At 38.2% G+C, this 19,043-nt stretch overlaps 1 protein-coding gene and 1 pseudogene across 17 annotated transcripts in view; one reads left to right on the forward strand and one right to left on the reverse strand.

The window, feature by feature from the left end:
- LOC105492641 (zinc finger RANBP2-type containing 3) overlaps positions 1-19,043 on the reverse strand; it is a 294,136-nt gene that overhangs the window by 106,391 nt on the left and 168,702 nt on the right. Inside the window, exon 1 of one of the 17 annotated variants that reach the window (XM_071072666.1) lies at positions 3,229-3,433. The exons of the other annotated variants lie outside the window; for them this stretch is intronic. Within the exon in view, the coding sequence (XP_070928767.1) occupies positions 3,229-3,410 (182 nt within the window). The 5' untranslated portion in view covers positions 3,411-3,433. Of the gene's footprint in view, positions 1-3,228; positions 3,434-19,043 lie in introns of those variants that run through there. 17 annotated transcript variants of the gene reach the window in all.
- LOC112428591 (large ribosomal subunit protein bL33m pseudogene) lies at positions 10,542-11,054 on the forward strand (annotated as a pseudogene).

The following is a 19,043-nucleotide window of genomic DNA, read 5'->3' on the forward strand; positions in this document are numbered from 1 at the left end:
AGTTGGTAGGTGGTGTTTTTTGTTTTGTTTTGTTGAAAATGCAGTGTTTGCCATTAAAACAGATTCTTAAGCACACTCTCCACTTACATGAGACATTGTACAGGTGTACAGTATGCTAGCTGGAGGTCTTTTGGTATGACTGCTACATGCTGGCAAAGACAACATACAAGTGTCTTCAAACAGGCTAACCACATAGCCACACTTGCCTCCTGCAGAGTACCAATAGTTGTACTCCCAAAATGCAAATCTGTTTTGAAGTCTGAGCAATCTATTTTCAGGGTGTCATAATGCCAGGACCCAGTCTGTAACAATGAGGTTTCCTTACTGCTGCAGGAGAGGGTACACTATTGAGATAAGTTTTTGCTAGTTGCCTCCTGGGTCTTATGCCACTGGTTGATCCTAAGCCATATGCCTAGTATGAACCATGGTTTAGAGGAATTATTTCTTGTTACCCACTCTCCCCATCCACATCTCTTTCATCTACAGCTTGGAGTGGTGGCATTTGTTCTAAAGACTGGTAACACCACCATATTTCCCAAAACCCCAGCCTCATGTTTGGGGTGCAAAGGGGAAGTAAGAGGGATTAGAGAGGACTAGAAGAGGTGCCACCTGTAAACCCCTAGTCTCTTTAAATTTGCTGAATTTGAAGAATTTGCCCAACATCTCATGGATAGTAATAGTGGTGCTGAGATTTGAAGTTGGGCAGTCTGACTCCAAAGTCTTGCTTTACTAAAAGCCAACTTTTACCTAATAATATAAAAATTATATTAAATATATTTCTTGGGATTATTTTCCTATGCTATTTACACACTATTTTGTGTGTGTGTGTGTGTCTGTGTGTGCTGGGGGCAGCTACACAAAAAGCAGGAGATTCTGGGACTAGGTAACATTCCTAACTTTAGGTTCTGGCCTTTATTTTTCTTAATTCTCAATTCCTACATGTATAAAATGGGAAGATCCACTGTTTGGGGGACGGTTGAATAAAATGTGGGGCATGCCAACTATGGACTATTAAGCAACTATTCCTAAGAATCATTTAGATCTTTATGTAAGGGGTAAGATGAATGTCGAAGATAATGTGTTAAATTAAAAATGGAAGTCTCAGAGTAATATGTTTGGTATGAAGGATTATGTAGGTGTGTAGATGTGTGTATATATGTATGTCTGTATAATAATGGAAGCAGTTCCAGAAGAATACACATCAAGATATGATACACTGCATACCTTCGGGGTCATAGTGGTAGAGACTGAAAAGGTTACATGAAAACTGGGGTCTTGTAACCTCATTTTGTTTTCACTTTGTCTATCTGAAAGTTTACAATAAGCAAATAATGCTTTTGTAATTAAAATTCAATGAAGTAAAAAGAACCTTAAAAAAAATACCTTCAATAGCTCCCACTTCATAGCATTGGTCTCCAAAGTGTGGGGATGGGTAGACTCCAGAGACGTTCGAGTCAACCCACTGAGGGGCAGAAGGAACTTTCTCTATATATTGTATTCTTATCTCAGGTTTCTAAATTAGCTTCTCTTTCATGTAAGTTTTAAAATATACATAATGCTTAGTATAGTAACATGAATATAATTCATGCATTGGCAGTACACTAAAAAACAACGCTTTAAAATGGGGTGTATACAGAGTTGAGGAGACTGGCAAGTGCCCAGCAGGCATAGGCACAACTTGACTGACAGAATTGGCCAGTAAAGATACAATGAGCCCTTTTTAGAGTTAGACACTTTTGTTACTTATACAGAATCACAAATAAAAAATTAAGTACAAATCTGAGTCTATAATGAAAAAACCACAAATTACACAAAACAAAAAATTTATAAATGCTTACAGATGTTCCTAAATCCAGAAAAATAACACTTTCTAAATTAACCACTCATCACATCTATAATGTTTTTTCAACATTGTTCACTGCTTACGCTTTGAGTGCCTCTTCAGGTGACAATAACTTTGAAATATTTGAGAAATAGGATACTTCAGTCTTTACTCAATCATGGATGATCGAATTTTGTTTACCAATGATAATTTTTTAAAATTTATTTCAAGTTCATAATTCACTGTCATACTCTGTGTGTACATATATTTCTAATTATAATCAAATTTGAAAAAAAAAAAACCTCTATCAAATTTCTGTCAAATATAGGCTATAAGAATTGAAAGAATTATTTGCAGATTATCCTCTGGCTCTCTAAATTTCAACCTTGCTTCTCTTCCAGTACTCACATGTTCCCAGCATTTGGCACCATAAGACACGTTCGCACTGCAATATGTCCACTTAGCCAGTACCAGGATTATTTCTGGAAGCCATTCCTATACTAGGTTGGCTAGCAATAACCTAACTAAATACATAAATATAGCCCACTAAATCAAAACCAAACATACCCCTAATATAATTTCTTCTTAGCCTGATCCGAACAACGCTTGGTGATAACTCCACAATCACAAAATACAAGGAAAAATATGAGAAGAGGAAGTTGTGCGGAAAAGAGATCTTTTAATATATTAAAAGTGTCTACTTGTATAAATTTGATAGGTACATATGATCCTGTGAAAACTGCCAAAACTCCCTCCTAGGGTCCTGAAATGGCCTAAAAAGTGAGTGATTCTTTTTTTCCCCCCAACAGATGGGCTCTCACTATGTTGCACAGGCTAGAATACAGTGGCCATTCACAGGCACAACCATAGTGCACTGTAGCTTGATCTCCTGGGCCCAAGTGATGATCCTGTTTCAGCCACCAAGTAGCTGGGACTACAGGCACATGCCACCAGGCCCAGCTAAAAGTGAAAGATTCTGAAGATTAGGGTCCATAGTTTTATGGCAAGGAAAGAAAATTATAAAACAAATTTGTAAATGCATTATCAAAGAGGTAAAGTGCATAGAAGAAAGAGAAAAGGTGTAAATGAGTAAGAAAAATATTTTTAAGGACAAAGTATAAGCAGTATGCTTTGGGTGTAGGTTTAAAACAAAAGGATACTTAATTCCTAACAAACTAAAATTAGCAACAACAACCAAAAAATTGTAAATGTCTCTGAAGACATTATGAAACGTGAACCTTCTTTTGAGGTTAGAATAATTATTTTCTCATTCAGTTTTACAAAGTAAGTAAAAATTCATTTATCCTTTTCTAAATTGAAAGAATTAGCATATGCCTTTTAATCTACTTTTGATCATATATAATATAAAAAGAGGCATTTCCCAGTAGAATTTAACATTAGCTTACAATGATGAAACAGGAAGTTTATGGCCAGAACATGTATGCTTATTTGTGTTCATGAACACACACACATACACATGCAGAGTTAACTTTTGACTTTGGAAATCACCCTCTGATTTTTTAAAGTTAGGTTCTCTTGTGCCTCTTGTAGCAATCCTTTCCTCTCGTCCCTGGCTCCTGGCAACCATTAATTCGTTTTTTGCCCTAGTAGTTCTGCACATTCCAGAATGTTATATAATATAAATAGAATTATACAGTAAGTAGCCTTTTAAATCTTATTTCTTTCACTTAGCATATTGCATTTGAAAGTTATATATGTTATTGGGTATATTAATAGTTTGTTGCTTTTTATTGTTAAGTAATACAGTCCATTGTATGGCTATATCACAATTTCTGCAATCCCTTTAGTTGAAGGACATTTGGATTATTCCAGTTTTAGGTGATTATAAATAAAGCTACTATAAACAGTTGCATACAGATTTCTGAGTGAACATATGTTTTCATTTATCTTTACTAAATACCGAGCAGTAGGATCAGTAGGATTTCTGATTTGTATGGTCAGTGTATGCCAAAATGTTTCCAAAGTGGTTGAACATTTTGCATTCCCAGCAGCAATGTAAGCAATGTAATTCCCAGCAGAAAGTTCCAGTTGTTCAGTAACCTTGCCATCATTCTAATGCATGTGTACTGGTACCTCACTGTGATTTTAACTCGCATTTCTCTGACGACTAAGGTCTTGGGCATCTTTTCATGTGCTTATTTGACTTTTGTGTATCGCCTTAGGTCAAGTGTCTTTCTAAATCTTTTAACCCTTTTAAAAATTAATTATTTTGTTTTCTTATTACTGAGTTTGGGAATTTTTTTTTGAGACAGAGTCTCACTCTGTCACCCAAAATGGCGGGCAGTGGCACGATCTCAGTTCACTGCAACCTCTGCCTGCCAGGTTCAACCGATTCTCCTGCCTCAGCCTCCTGAGTGGCTAGGACTACAGGCATGTGCCACCATGCCTGGCTAATATTTGTAGTTTTTTTTCAGTAGACATGGGGTTTTGCCATGTTGGCCAGGCTGGTCTCGAACTCCTGACCTCAGGTGATCCGCCCACCTTGCCTCCCAAAGTGCTGGGATTACAGGCGTGAGCCACCCTGCCCAGCTGAGAATTTTTAATATATTATTTTAAAAATTCCTTTTGTGTACTTATAAATTTATATATTCCTTTATCAAATATGTAGTTTACAAATTTCTCTCTAAGTTTATGGCTTGTCTATTCACCTCTTAACAGAGTTGGGGAGAGACATTTTAAGTTCTGATGAGGTGAAATTCATCACTTTTGTCTTTTATGGTTCATGAAGTTTGTACCCGTCTAAAAAAATCCTTGCCTAACCCAAAGTCCCAAATATACAATCCATTTATCATTAAATTTTGCATATTGTGTAAGATATAGTTTGGGTTTCTTCTTGTTTTCACATATGGATGTCCAATTGTTCCAAGAGCATGTGTTGAAAAGACTAGCTTTTCTCCAGTGACCTGTCTTGCATATTGTCAAAAATCAACTGATCACATATATGGGTCTATTTCTAGATTCTATACATTGATCACATATATGGGTCTATTTCTAGATTCTATATGTTCCAGTAATTTACATGTGTCTCCTGATTGATGACTGTAAGGAAAAATAGTGTGACTCTTATTCTTTTCTTCTTTTTTGAAGTTCCTTTGCCTATCCTTTGCCTTTGCATATCAATTTTAGATTTAAAATGTCAATTTCTACAAAAATCTTACTCGAGTTTGATTGTTATTGCACAGAATCTACAGAACAATTTGAGGGAAACTGCCATTTAAAAAATATTGAGGTCAGGCACGGTGACTCATGCCTGTAATCCCAACACTTTGGGAGGTCAAGGTGGGAGAACTGCTGGAGGCCAGGAGCTCGAGACCAGTCTGGGCAACAACATAGGCCCAATCTCTGTAAAAAATGAAAAACAATTAGCCAAGCATGGTGTCGTGCTCCTGTAGTCCTCACTACTTGGGAGGTTGAGACAGGAGGATTGCTTGAGCCCAGGAAGTTGAGGCTACAGTAAGCTATGATTGTGCTACTGCACTTCAGCTTGGGTGACTGAGCAAGATCCTGTCTCTTTTTTTTTTTCAGACGGAGTCTTGTTCTGTCACCCAGGTTGCAGAAGATCCTGTCTCTTAAAAAAATTTTTTTTTTGGCCAGGCGCAGTGGCTCACACCTGTAATCCCAGCACTTTGGGAGGTTAAGGCAGGTGGATCACCTGAGGTCAGGAGTGCAAGACCAGCCTGGCTAACATGGCAAAACCCTATCTCTACTAAAAATACAAAACTTAGCTGTGAGGGTGGCAGGCACTTGTAATCCCAGCTACTTGGGAGGCTGAGACATAAGAATTGCTTGAACCTGGGAGGCAGAGGTTGCAGTGAGCCAAGATTGTGCCACTGCACTCCAGCCTGGGCAACAAGAGCAAAACTCTGTCTCAAAAAAAAAAAAAAAAAAAAAAAGTTTCTTTTGTTTTAGTCTCCTTGTCCACGAACATGGTATACCACTCCATTCATTTCAGGTCTTCTTTTATTTTTTGTTAGTGTTTTGCAGGTCTTGTAAGTTTAACTTTATAAAAAATTATAAACAAATTATCAAACTGTTTTCTAAAATAGTTGTAATATTTTGCTTTCCCACCACATGAGTTTCACAATGAAACAGTTTGACACATGACAGAAATGGGGGAAAATTTAGGACACTCTGTTCTTATATCAAATAATAGTGCCCTGCAAACGTAACAGAATGTTTAGTTCTGGTTGTATCATCCAAGAAGAGTATTATACACTAGATAAGATTTAGAAAGGGGAGCCAATCTAATTGTTAACACACCAGAGGGAAATAATGGAGTGTGGAAGTTATAGGAGGACACACTGAAAAACTGAAATTACTCAGAGTGAAATGATGATGACAAATTACAAACAGAATTGACAAAGAACAGCCCAGATAAACAGAACACACTTGCTCATTAAATACTGAACTATCAAAGTGCTCTGAAAGTGGAATAAAGGTATCATCATGAAAAGAGTAGAATGTAAATTACAAAGTAATTGGAGATGGTCCCATTTGTCAAAGGAGGGACAATTTGATGATCAATAAAGATTATAAATAAAATTGATTTAAAAAAATGAGTTAAAAATAAAAACCCACAAATACTCAGTAAACTAGAATTAGAAAGGGTCTTTCCTCACCTTGATTTTTTCTTTTCTTTTCTTTTTTTTTTTTTGAGATGGAGTCTTGCTTTGTCACCCAGACTGGAGTGCAGTGGTGTGTTCTCAGTTCACTGCAACCTCTGCCTCCGGGGTCCAAGCAATTCTCCTGTCTCAGCCTCCTGAGCAGCTGAGATTACAGGCATGCACCACCACACCCAGCTAATTTTTATATTTTAAGTAGAGACATGGGTTTCGCCATGTTGGCCAGGCTGGTCTTGAACTCCTGATCTCAGGTGATCCACCTCAGCCTCCCAAAGTGCTGGGATTATAGGCGTGAGCCACTGCGTCCGGCCCTCAACCTGATTTTTAAAATGTAAGACTTACACACTGAAAGCTACACAACACTGTAGGATTTCTTTTTAAATTAAATAAATGGAAAGAAATTAATTACTGTTCATGAATTTGAAAACTTACTATTATAAAGAAGCCAAACTCCCCAAGTTAATCTACAGATTCAAAGCAATTTCTATCAAAATTCCAGCTGACTTCTTTGCTGAAATTGACAAGCTGATACAGAAATTTATATAAAAATGCAAGTGAAAGAACAGCCAAAACAACCTTGAAAAAGAACAAAGTTGAAGGACTTAAACTTGCCAACTTTGAAAATAAAGAGCACTGGACACCATTGTAAGTTGCTGACGGAACAACTTATTACATTGAAAATTAATAAATGAGAAGGAAAAAATTTATCCTGCCTTTTTTTTTTTTTTTTTTTTTTTTTTGAGACGGAGGCTTGCTCTGTCGCCCAGGCTGGAATGCAGTGGCGCGATCTGGGCTCACTGCAAGCTCCGCCTCCCGGGTTCACGCCATTCTCCTGCCTCAGCCTCCCTAGAAGCTGGGACTACAGGCGCCCACCACCACGCCCGGCTAATTTTTTTGTATTTTTAGTAGAGACGGGGTTTCACCGTGTTCGCCAGGATGGTCTTGATCTCCTGACCTCCTGATCCGCCCACCTCGGCCTCCCAGTGCTGGGATTACACGCATGAGCCACCGCGCCCGGCCCTATCCTGCCTTTCTTAAACAAACTGAACCAGCGAATGTCCAAATAATAAATGATGAGGAGGTTTTCTTTTACAGAGGCATGCCAACTATTTGTTTTTTTTTGTTTTTGAGATGGAGTCCTCAGGCTGGAGTGCAGTGGCGTGATCTCCGCTCACTGCAAGCTCCGCCTCCCGGGTTCACGCTATTCTCCTGCCTCAGCCTCCCGAGTAGCTGGGACTATAGGCACCCGCCACCATGCCCAGCTAATTTTGTTTTTGTATTTTTAGTAAAGACGGGGTTTCACCATGTTAGCCAGGATGGTTTCAATCTCCTGACCTCGTGATTCACCCACCTCGGCCTCTAAAAGTGCTGGGATTACAGGCAAGAGCCACAGCACCCGGCCATGAGGCATGCCAACTATCAAATGAAGAAAGTGTGTTAGAATATCACCATTCTGCAATGTCCAATGACTTAATAAATAATGTACTGAACATTGACAGTTGCTAACATAAAAAGAGAGGCTTTAGATATCTCCTAACAGAAGAAAACATCACTACAAAGGAGAATTGTCTCCAAATATTAGAAGTTTCTAGATCTAAATACGAATATGGCAATACAGAGGAAAAAGCAACATGTTAAACAACACCATGAGGATGCAGGCAGCAGAATCTAGATTACAAAAACAATTTAGATTCTTCCACAATGGAAAAATAAATAAATAAGGAAATAAAAGAGAAACCCAAGACTTCAGTAACATCTATCATTTGCTATATGTGAGCCTTATTTGGGTACTGATCTATACAAACTACAGGGAAAAAACTAAAAAGAACCCCACAAAATAGTAAAATTATATATTCACAAAACAACTGAAAATTTCAACCTTTACTGCATTTTTTGTAACATAAAAAGTGCATTTTATTTATTTTATTTATTTATTTATTTATTTATTTATTTATTTTTGAGACGGAGTCTCGCTGTGTCGCCCAGGCTGGAGTGCAGTGGCCGGATCTCAGCTCACTGCAAGCTCTGCCTCCCGGGTTTTTACGCCATTCTCCTGCCTCAGCCTCCCGAGTAGCCGGGACTACAGGCGCCCGCCACCTCGCCCGGCTAGTTTTTTGTATTTTTTAGTAGAGACGGGGTTTCACCGTGTTAGCCAGGATGGTCTCGAACTCCTGACCTCGTGATCCGCCCGTCTCGGCCTCCCAAAGTGCTGGGATTACAGGCTTGAGCCACCGCGCCCGGCCTTATTTATTTATTTTGAGACGGAGTCTTGCTCTGTCACCCAGGCTGGAGTGTAGTGGCCGGATCTCAGCTCACTGCAAGCTCCGCCTCCCGGGTTCACGCCATTCTCCTGCCTCAGCCTGCCAAGTAGCTGGGACTACAGGCGCCCGCCACCTCGCCGAGCTAGTTTTTTTGCATTTTAGTAGAGACGGGGTTTCACGGTGTTAGCCAGGATGGTCTCGATCTCCTGACCTCGTGATCCGCCCGTCTCGGCCTCCCAAAGTGCTGGGATTACAGGCTTGAGCCACCGCGCCCGGCCCAAAAAAAGTGCATTTTAATTATGTAAAATTAAATATGTTTTATGTGTGTGTGCATGCTTGTGCTTTTCCATAGGTTACTGGGGTACAGGTGGTATTTGGTTACATGAATAAGTTCTTCAGTGGTGATTTGTGAGATTTTGGTGCATCCAACACCCAAGCATTTGCTGCATTTTTAATGCAATCAAGGGATTTAACGCAATTAATTTTAATTTTTAAGGTATAATAATGGTATTATAATTACTTTTTAAATGGGGATTAATATTTATAGTTTTTTTTTTTTAATTTTACTTTAAGTTCTAGGATACATGTGCAGAATGTGCAGGTTTGTTACACAGGTAAACGTGTGCCATGGTGGTTTGCTGCACCTATTAACCCATGACTTACATATTAAGCCATGCATAATTATTTTTAAGAACAGTCCTGGCCGGGCGTGGTGGCTCATGCTTGTAATCCCAGCACTTTGGGAGGCTGAGGCGGGCAGATCATGAGGTCAGGAGATTGAGACTATCCTGGCCAACACGGTCAAACTCCGTCTCTACTAAAATACAAAAAATTAGCCAGGCGTGGTGGTGCACACCTGTAGTCCCAGCTACTCGGGAGGCTGAGGCAGGGGAATCGCTTGAACCCAGGAGGCAGCAGTGGCAGTGAGCAGAGACTGTGCCACTGCACTCCGACGTGGCGACAGAGCAAGACTCCGTCTCAAAAAAGAGAACAGTCCTTCCTTACTCTTTAGAGATATATAGTGAAACATTTTATAGAAAAAATACAATCTCTAGGATTTCCTTCAAAATAATATGGGGTAGAGGAGGTACATGGGAGCACAGCAAAAACAAAACTGGTCGTGAGATAATAATTGTTGAAGCTGGGTGATGAGTACATGGGGGGTTCATTATACTACAGGATGTACTTTTCTATATGTTAATTTTTTCCATAATAAAATATTTAAAACATCAGGGAGTAAACTAAGAAATAAAAGTCATGAAATCCAGGAATGTGAGGATCCAACAGAGCAGAATGGCCCAAGGAAATTCAGGGTGACAGCTTTGTGCCATGCCTAAAGAAAAACTGGTTTAGACTGGAGCATAACAGAAGGCTGTGGGAGGAAAATCTCCAGGAAAAAGAAAAAAGATTATTTTATGTGCTTATAAGACATGTTGGAAGTTGACAGATTGGTTGGAGTCTTTCAGTGAAAAAGCAGCAGTAGCTGTATAGAAAACCAAACAGATGGGAAAAAAGTAAATTACAAGGTAAACAAAAAGTTGACAAAGAAAGGAACAGTCAACTGCTTGATTTAGTAGAGAACAATATTAATTTATTTAGTCCATTAATTTAATATACTTAGTCAATAATACAAACACGGCCACTGAATTACCAAATAATTCAAATACTGGAAGGAGAATGGGAGAAAAGGGGTGTTAAAGGGTGTTTACACTCTTGTTCTTTCACTTTTTAGTGACGTGACTTGACAAGTTACTTAACCTTTCCAAACACAGCTTCCTCATTTATAAAATGGACCTACTATCATCTATCTTGTAGAACTGTTGAAGGAATTAAAGATAATACATCTAGAGTGATGGAGACTGTCCAGGGGTGGTCACCATGTCCCTCTCCGTCGTCTTCTTTGCCAAGAGCAAGTCAAAAAACATTTTGGTGAGAATGGTGAGCCAAGCTGGGACAGGTTTCTGCTTCAACACCAAGAGAAACCGACTGAAGGAAAAACTGACTCTTTTGCATTATGATCCAGTTGTGAAACAAAGAGCCCTCTTCGTGGAAGATAAAAAAATACGCTCCCTTTAACTGGTGGATTGAAAGTGACTTTGATTTATAAAGAGAAGACTGAGGGCGGGGATACTGATTCAGAAATCCTGTAGTGTGTAATAAAAGAAGAGGAAATGGCATGGAATCACTGCCTCCTGTGATTTGAAGGCCATTGTGAAGGAAAACAATGCAGTGAAAGAAAGTTCTTCATATTAGGACAGATATCATTGCATCACATTTATTTATCTTTCTGGGTATTTTTATAGCCCTTAATAAAAAATATTAAAATAGCCTAAATAAATAAATACATCTAAAGCACATGGTATAGTATCTTATATATAAAATATAATCATATAGTCAATAAAAATTATGTATTTTAGTTACTGGTATCAAAAAATGTCCTAAAACAGTATTAAGTGAAAAAGGCATTTTACAGAAAAGTGTGTACAATATGATCCTATTTATATAAAATTGCTTATCTATCAATTCATCCTTCTTTATGTACTTAAGTAGAGAAGCTATCTAGAGGGAAAGTTATGAAAGCACAACAGTTGACTTTTACTTTTTTTTTTTTTTAACTAAAACTGATCTTTCTTTATTATACTTTAAGTTCTAGGGTACATGTGCACAACGTGCAGGTTTGTTACATAGGTATACATGTGCCACGTTGGTTTGCTGCACCCATCAACTCATCATTTACATTAGGTATTTCTCCTAATGCTATCTGCACCCCCCAGGCCCCCATCCCTCGACAAGCCCCCATGTGTGATGTTCCCTGCCCTGTGTCCAAGCATTCTCACTGTTCAATTCCCACCTAGGAGTGAGAACATACAGTGTTTGGTTTTCTGTCCTTGTGATAGTTTGCTGAGAATGATGGTTTCCAGTTTCACCCATGTCCCTGCAAAGGACATGAACTCATCCTTTTTTATGGCTGCATAGCATTCCACGGTATATATGTGTCACATTTTCTTAACCCAGTCTATCATTGATGGACATTTGGGTTGGTTCCAAGTCTTTGCTATTGTGAATAGTGCCACAATAAACAATAAACATACATGGGCATGTGTCTTTATAGCAGCATGGTTTATAATCCTTTGGGTATATACCCAGTAATGGGATGGCTGGGTCAAATGGTATTTCTAGTTCTAGATCCTACACTGTCTTCCACAATGGTTGAACTAGTTTATACTCCCAGCAACAGTGTAAAAGTGTTCCTATTTCTCCACATCCTATCCAGCATGTGTTGTTTCCTGACTTTTAATGATCACCATTCTAACTGGTGTGAGATAGTATCTCACAGTGGTTTTGATTTGCATTTCTCTGATGAGCAGTGATGATGAGCATTTTTTCATGTGTCTGTTGGCTGAATAAATGTCCTCTTTTGAGAAGTGTCTGTTCATATCCTTTGCCCACTTTTGGATGAGGTTGATTTTTTCTTATAAATTTGTTTAAGTTCTTTGCAGATTCTGAATATTAGCCCTTTTTCAGATGGGTAGATTGCAAAAATTTTCTCCCACTTTGTAGGGTGCCTATTTACTTTGATGATAGTTTCTTTTGCTGTGCAGAAGCCCTTTCGTTTAATTAGATCCCACTTATCTATTTTGGCTTTTGTTGCCATTGCTTTGGGTGTTTTAGTCATGAGGCCCTTGCCCATGCCTATGTCCTGAATGGTATTGCCTAGGTTTTCTTCTAGGGTTTTTATGGTTTTAGGTCTAACATTTAAGTATTTAATCCATCTTGAATCATTTTTTGTATAAGGTGTAAGGAAGGGATCCAGTTTCAGCTTTCTACATATGGCTAGCGAGTTTTCTCAGCACCACTTATTAAACAGTTAATCCTTTCCCCATTTCTTGTTTTTCTCAGGTTTGTCAAAGATCAGATGGTTGTAGATGTGTGGTGGTCTTTCTGAGGCCTCTGTTCTGTTCCATTGGTCTATATCTCTGTTTTGGTACCAGTACCATGCTGTTTTGGTTATTGTAGCCCTGTAGTATAGCTTGAAGTCAGGTAGCATGATGCCTCCAGCTTTGTTCTTTTGGCTTAGGATTGTCTTGGCAATGCAGGCTCTTTTTTGGTTCCATATGAACTTTAAAGTAGTTTTTTTTCCAATTCTGTGAAGAAAGTCATTGGTAGCTTGATGGGGATGGCACTGAATCACCTTGGGCAGTATGGCCATTTTTATGATATTGATTCTTCCTATCCATGACCATAGAATGTTCTTCCATTTGTTTGTGTCCTCTTTTATTTCATTGAGCAATGGTTTGTAGTTCTCCTTGAAGAGGTCCTTCACATCCCTTGTAAGTTGGATTCCTAGGTATTTTATTCCCTTTGTAACAATGATGAATGGTAGTTCACTCATGATTTGGCTCTCTGTTAATGGTTTATAGGAATGCTTGTCATTTTTGCACATTGATTTTGTATCCTGAGACTTTGCTGAAGTTGCTTATCAGCTGAAGGAATTTTGGGCTGAGACGATGGGGTTTTCTAAATATATAATCATGTCATCTGCAAACAGTGACAATTTGACTTCCTCTTTTCCTAATTGAATACCCTTTATTTCTTTCTCTTGCCTGATTGCCCTGGCCAGAACTTCCAACACTATGTTGAATAGGAGTGGTCAGAGAGTGCATCCTTGTCTTGTGCTGGTTTTCAAAGGGAATGCTTCCAGGTTTAGGCCATTCAGTATGATATTGGCTGTGGTTTATCATAAATAGCTCTTATTATTTTGAGATGCGTTCCATAAATACCTAGTTTACTCAGAGTTTTTGGCATGAAGGGCTGTTGAATTTTGTTGAAGGCCTTTTTTGCATCTATTGAGATAGTCATGTGGCTTTTGTTGTTGGTTCCGTTTATGTGATGGATTATGTTTACTCATTTGCGTATGTTGAACCAGCCTTGCATCCCAGGGATGAAGGTGACTTGATCATGGTGGATAAGCTCTTTCCTGTGCTGCTGGATTTGGTTTGCCCCTATTTTACTGAGGATTTTCGCATCGATGTTCATCAGGGATATTAGTCTAAAATTCTCTTTTTCTGTCGTGTCTCTTCCAGGCTTTGGTATCAGGATGAGGCTGGCCTCGTAAAATGAGTTAGGGAGGATTCCCTCTTTTTCTGTTGTTTGGAATAGTTTCAGAAGGAGTGGCACCAGCTCCTCTTTGTACCACTGGTAGAATTTGGCTGTGAATCTGTCTGGTCCTGGACTTTTTTGGGTTGGTAGGCTATTATTGCCTCAATTTCAGAGCCTGTTATTGGTCTATTCAGAGATTCAACTTCTTCATGGTTTAATCTTGGGAGGGTGTATGCGTCCAGGAATTTATCCATTTCTTCTAGATTTTCTAGTTTATTTGCGTAGAGGTGTTTATAGTATTCTCTGATGGAAGTTTGTATTTCTGTGGGATCAGTGGTGATATCCCTTTTATCATTTTTTATTGCATCTATTTGATTCTTCTCTCTTTTCCTCTTTATTAGTCTTGCTAGCAGTCTATCAATTTTGTTGATCTTTTCAAAAAACCAGCTCCTGGATTCACTGATTTTTTTTGAATCACTGATTTTGTTTTTTTTGTGTCTCTATCTCCTTCAGTTCTGCTCTGATCTTAGTTATTTCTTGCCTTCCGCTAGCTTTTGAATTTGTTTGCTCTTGCTTCTCTAGTTCTTTTAACTGTGATGTTAGGGTATCGATTTTAGATCTTTCCTGCTTTCTCTTATGGGCATTTAGTGCTATGAATTTCCCTCTACATACTGCTTTAAATGTGTCCCAGAGATTCTGATATGTTGTGTCTTTGTTCTCATTGGTTTCAAAGAACATCTTTATTTCTGCCTTCATTTTGTTATTTACCCAGTAGTCATTCAGGAGCAGATTATCCAGTTTCCATGTAGTTGGGCAGTTTTAAGTGAGTTTCTTAATCCTGAGTTCTAATTTGATCACACTGTGGTCTGAGAGTTTGTTGTAATTTCTGTTCTTTTACATTTGCTGAGGAGTGTTTTACTTCCAATCATGTAGTCAATTTTAGAGTAAATGCGATGTGGTGCTAAGAAGAATGTATATTCTGTGGATTTGGGGTGGAGAATTCTGTAGATGTCTATTAGGTCTGCTTGGTGCAGAGCTGTGCTCAAGTCCTGGATATCCTTGTTAACCTTCTGTCTCGTTGATCTGTCTAATATTGACAGTGGGGTGTTAAAGTCTCCCATTACTATTGTGTGGGAGTCTAGGTCTCTTTGTAGGTCTCTAAGGACTTGCTTTATGAATCTGGGTGCTCCTGTATGGGGTGCATATATATTCAGGACAGTTAGCTCTTCTTGTTGAATGGATCCCTTTACCATTATAGTAATGGCCTTCTTTGTCTCTTTTGATCTTTGTTGGTTTAAAGTCTGTTTTATCAGGGACTAGGAGACTTTTACTTTTCTAAAAAAATGTTTTTTCTATGTGTGGTTTGTTAAAATAAGTATGGATAACTTTCCCAAATGCAATAAACCATCTTTAAATTAATAAAAGTAAAGAAAATCAAACAACTTATAAAGACAATGTTAACGTATGGGACAAGGCATTGCTAAGAGAAAATTAGCAGATGATAGCATTCATTACATGTAAGATAGATAAAACTATGTAATAATTATTAGATATATAGACAAGAGTAGAAATAAAAAATGAAAACAGTTTACTTGTTAGTATAGCAGAATTATGGTATTTTTCCTTTCCATTTTTATTGTTATAGTGCTACATATGTAAGTATATATATTTTAAAAGTTCTTATATTAAGCCAAAATCTACATCAGGATTAAGTTCCACTGCTTGATACTAGTTTTGCTCTCTGAGGTCACAAAGACAGAAGTCTAATTCTTTTAAAACATGACAGATCTTTAAATATTTAAAAACCTATTCCCTTTAGGGCTTCTTGTTTTCAAATTCCTATAGGCTTCATAAGATCAAGTACTATGTCTTATTCATCTTTGTATTGCTGGCAGCTCTGAAATAATATCTTAAATATAGTAGGCAATCAATAACATTAGACATTTGTAGAACTGAATATGAGATTCCTCTCATTATTCTGGTCACCCTTTCCCAGATATGTTTTCATTTGTTAAAATGCTTAAAATATGGCTCCTAGTTCCCTCTTAGTTCCCCACACTTATTGTCTTCAATGACCTTCTAAAATCTTTTTTTTTTTTGAGACGGAGTCTCACTCTTATCGCCCAGGCTGGAGTGCAGTGGTGCAGTCTCGGCTCACTGCAAGCTCCGCTTCCCGGGTTCACACCACTCTCCTGATTCAGCCTCCAGAGTAGCTGGCACTACACGCGACCGCCACCATGCCCGGCTAATTTTTTCATATTTTTAGTAGAGATGGGGTTTCACTGTGTTAGCCAGGATGGTCTCAATCTCCCGACCTTGTGATCTGCCCGTTGCGGCCTCCCAAAGTGCTGGGATTACAGGCGTGAGCCACCGCGCCCTGCCGGACCTTCTAAAATCTACTCCAACTATCCCTATGGTTATAACCAGGTCCTAAGAAACCATTCTACCTGGTAAATTCAGACATTCCACTCTCTACTTACCCCATTCTTCGAAGTTGCTTGTTCATTTATACTCACTATGGTCTTTACTATCGCATCAATACCTTTCAGTCAACTGACTCCTCTCATTTCCAAATCCATTATATTTTTTTGTCTTCACATCTTTCCTCAGCCCTTTTGATTTCAGAGTTCATACATTACCTTTGTTCTTATTAATACAAATTAAGTTCCCTTGTCTCACAGTCCATGCATCATAAGCTGTTGAAAAAATCCAATCTTGAATGGATCCAACTTCAGGATCAAAAAGGCCTGAAGCCTTTTCCAGGCCTGTATCCAGGCTGCTGGGTGTGGCTGGAGAAATTGTACCTTAGAGAACTGGTTCCATTACAAATCTGGAGTTGCTGATCTCAAATGGTTACTAGAGCTGTTAACAATCCTACCACACTAATCTCATTCTCATTTGGCAAAATTTCAAACCACATCAACTTTCATGAAACCTTTAACCCTCTATTTTTCCATTTCACTGAACATATGATTGTCCTTCCCATTCCACAGAGAAAATATAAACCGTACAATGCAAACTCACAACTTCCTGCCATCCCCAAAAGTACAGTATATTTCCAATGATATAATGACATGCAACCATAAAAAGGAGGAAGTTATTTATGTATATGAAAAAAAGACAAAAGGGGAAAGTACGAAACAATGTTTATGCTTACATTACAATCTTTTTAAAACATATGAATTTGCTTGAATATGCACACAGTTTCTGAGAAAAGATTAAAACCACATACAGTTGCCTATAGGGAGAAGAATTTAGGTAAGAGGGGTTTTTCAATGTGTATACTCTTTTATAGGTTTAGAATTTTGAACCATGTGAAATATCTTAGATAATAAATCAAATTTGTAAATCTAATGATGTATGTTTCATGCTTTAAGTTTCACATTATAGGGCCTGGGGAAGGGGAAATGGGGACAATTATTTAATGGGTACAGAGTTGCAATTTGGAATGATGAAAAAGTTCTGATGATGAAGAGTGGTAATGGTTGCACAACAACAGAATGTAGTGAAACACATTAGAATGTACTGAAGGTCACTGAATTGTACATTTAAAAATGTTTAAATGGTAAATTTTGTTGTACATATTTTACTGCAGTTAAAAAACCTAAAACATATACATATAGGCAACTATATCTACTGAATTGTACATTTAAAAATACTAAATGATAAATTTTGTTATGCATATTTTACTGCAATTTAAGAACCTATAATACTGACAATTAAAAACCAAAATACCCTGCAATGCCTTCTTATTGCCATTATGAAGAACAAGACTCTGTATATTATCCCTACCTAATTCCATCACTGTCTTGAAACTCTCTTCTTTTAGTTCTAGAATATTCAACTAGATTAGTATTTGACTTGAAAACTCAAGTGAAGGCTGGACTATGTGTGTCTTGTTCCCTAATGCATATCTGATGGCTACCACATGGCTTAGCATATAAGAGGCATCCTAAAATACTTTCAGAATGAATGGATAAATTCAAAATTAAACTGTACTCTAGATGCAGTCTAATCAATGAATGAAGTAGAACCATCCCTTACTCCAATTTAGCCTAAGGTTATTCAAAACTACAAATCTTTTAGAACTGAACTATTGATAAATAGGTGAGGGTTTCTCAAATCCCTTCCACACAAAGCTGACTTTCTAAATCTCAATGCAGAATACATATTCTATTAATATTTATCTAATTGTTTTTCAAACATATCTCTGCCATCCACTATATTAACCATTTCTCTCAGATTTGAACCATTTGCAAATGGAATAGACACAACCTCTATTTAGTCATGGGTGAGAACATTAAATGCAACAATGCTGAGGACAAAGGAGGGACAGCACAATTCCATAAGAGACATTTTTTAAAAAATTTAATTTAACTTAGGCCAGGCGCGGTGGCTCACACCTATAATCCTAACACTTCGGGAGGCCGAGGCAGGTGGATCACGAAGTCAGGAGATCGAGACCATCGTGGCTAACATGTAAAACCCCGTCTCTACTAAAAATACAAAAATTTAGCCAGGCATGGTGGCACACGCCTGTAGTCCCAGCTACTCAGGAGGCTGAGGCAGGAGAATCACTTGAACCTGGGAGATGGAGGTTGTAGTGTGCTGAGATTGCACCACTGCACTCCAGCCTGGGCAACAGAGCAAGATTCCATCTCAACAATAAATAAATAAATAAATAAATAAATAAAATTTAATTTAATTTAATTTAAAGTTCCAGGATACACGTGCAGGATGTACAGGCTTGTTACACAGGTAAATGAGTGCCATGTGGTTTGCTGTACCTATCAACCCATCACCTAGGTATCAAGCCCTGCATGCATTAGCTATTTATCCTGATGCTCTCCCTCGAGACATTTCTTGAAGCTGACAATGACCCATTAATTAACAATCTTTAGGTATGGCTATAAATACTTCTAATGTGTATTATCATGCAGCATTTTTCCTCTCATAAAAATTGAGACAACGAATTCTCCTTAGAGGTGGAACTGGTACAAAATATCAATGACAGAGAAGACTAAAAAAACTGATGAATCACACACCATTGGAAGAGGCTGGGTGCTGTGGCTCATGCCTGTAAATCCCAGCATTTTGGGAAGCTGAGGTGGGCGGATGGCTTGAGGTCCGGAGTTCAAGACCAGCTTGGCCAACATGGTGAAACTCTGTCTTCACTAAAAATACAAAAAATTGCCTGGTGTGGTGGCGCATGCCTGC

Source organism: Macaca nemestrina, chromosome 11 (assembly GCF_043159975.1).
Source record: "Macaca nemestrina isolate mMacNem1 chromosome 11, mMacNem.hap1, whole genome shotgun sequence".
NCBI classification, from domain to species: domain Eukaryota; kingdom Metazoa; phylum Chordata; class Mammalia; order Primates; family Cercopithecidae; genus Macaca; species Macaca nemestrina.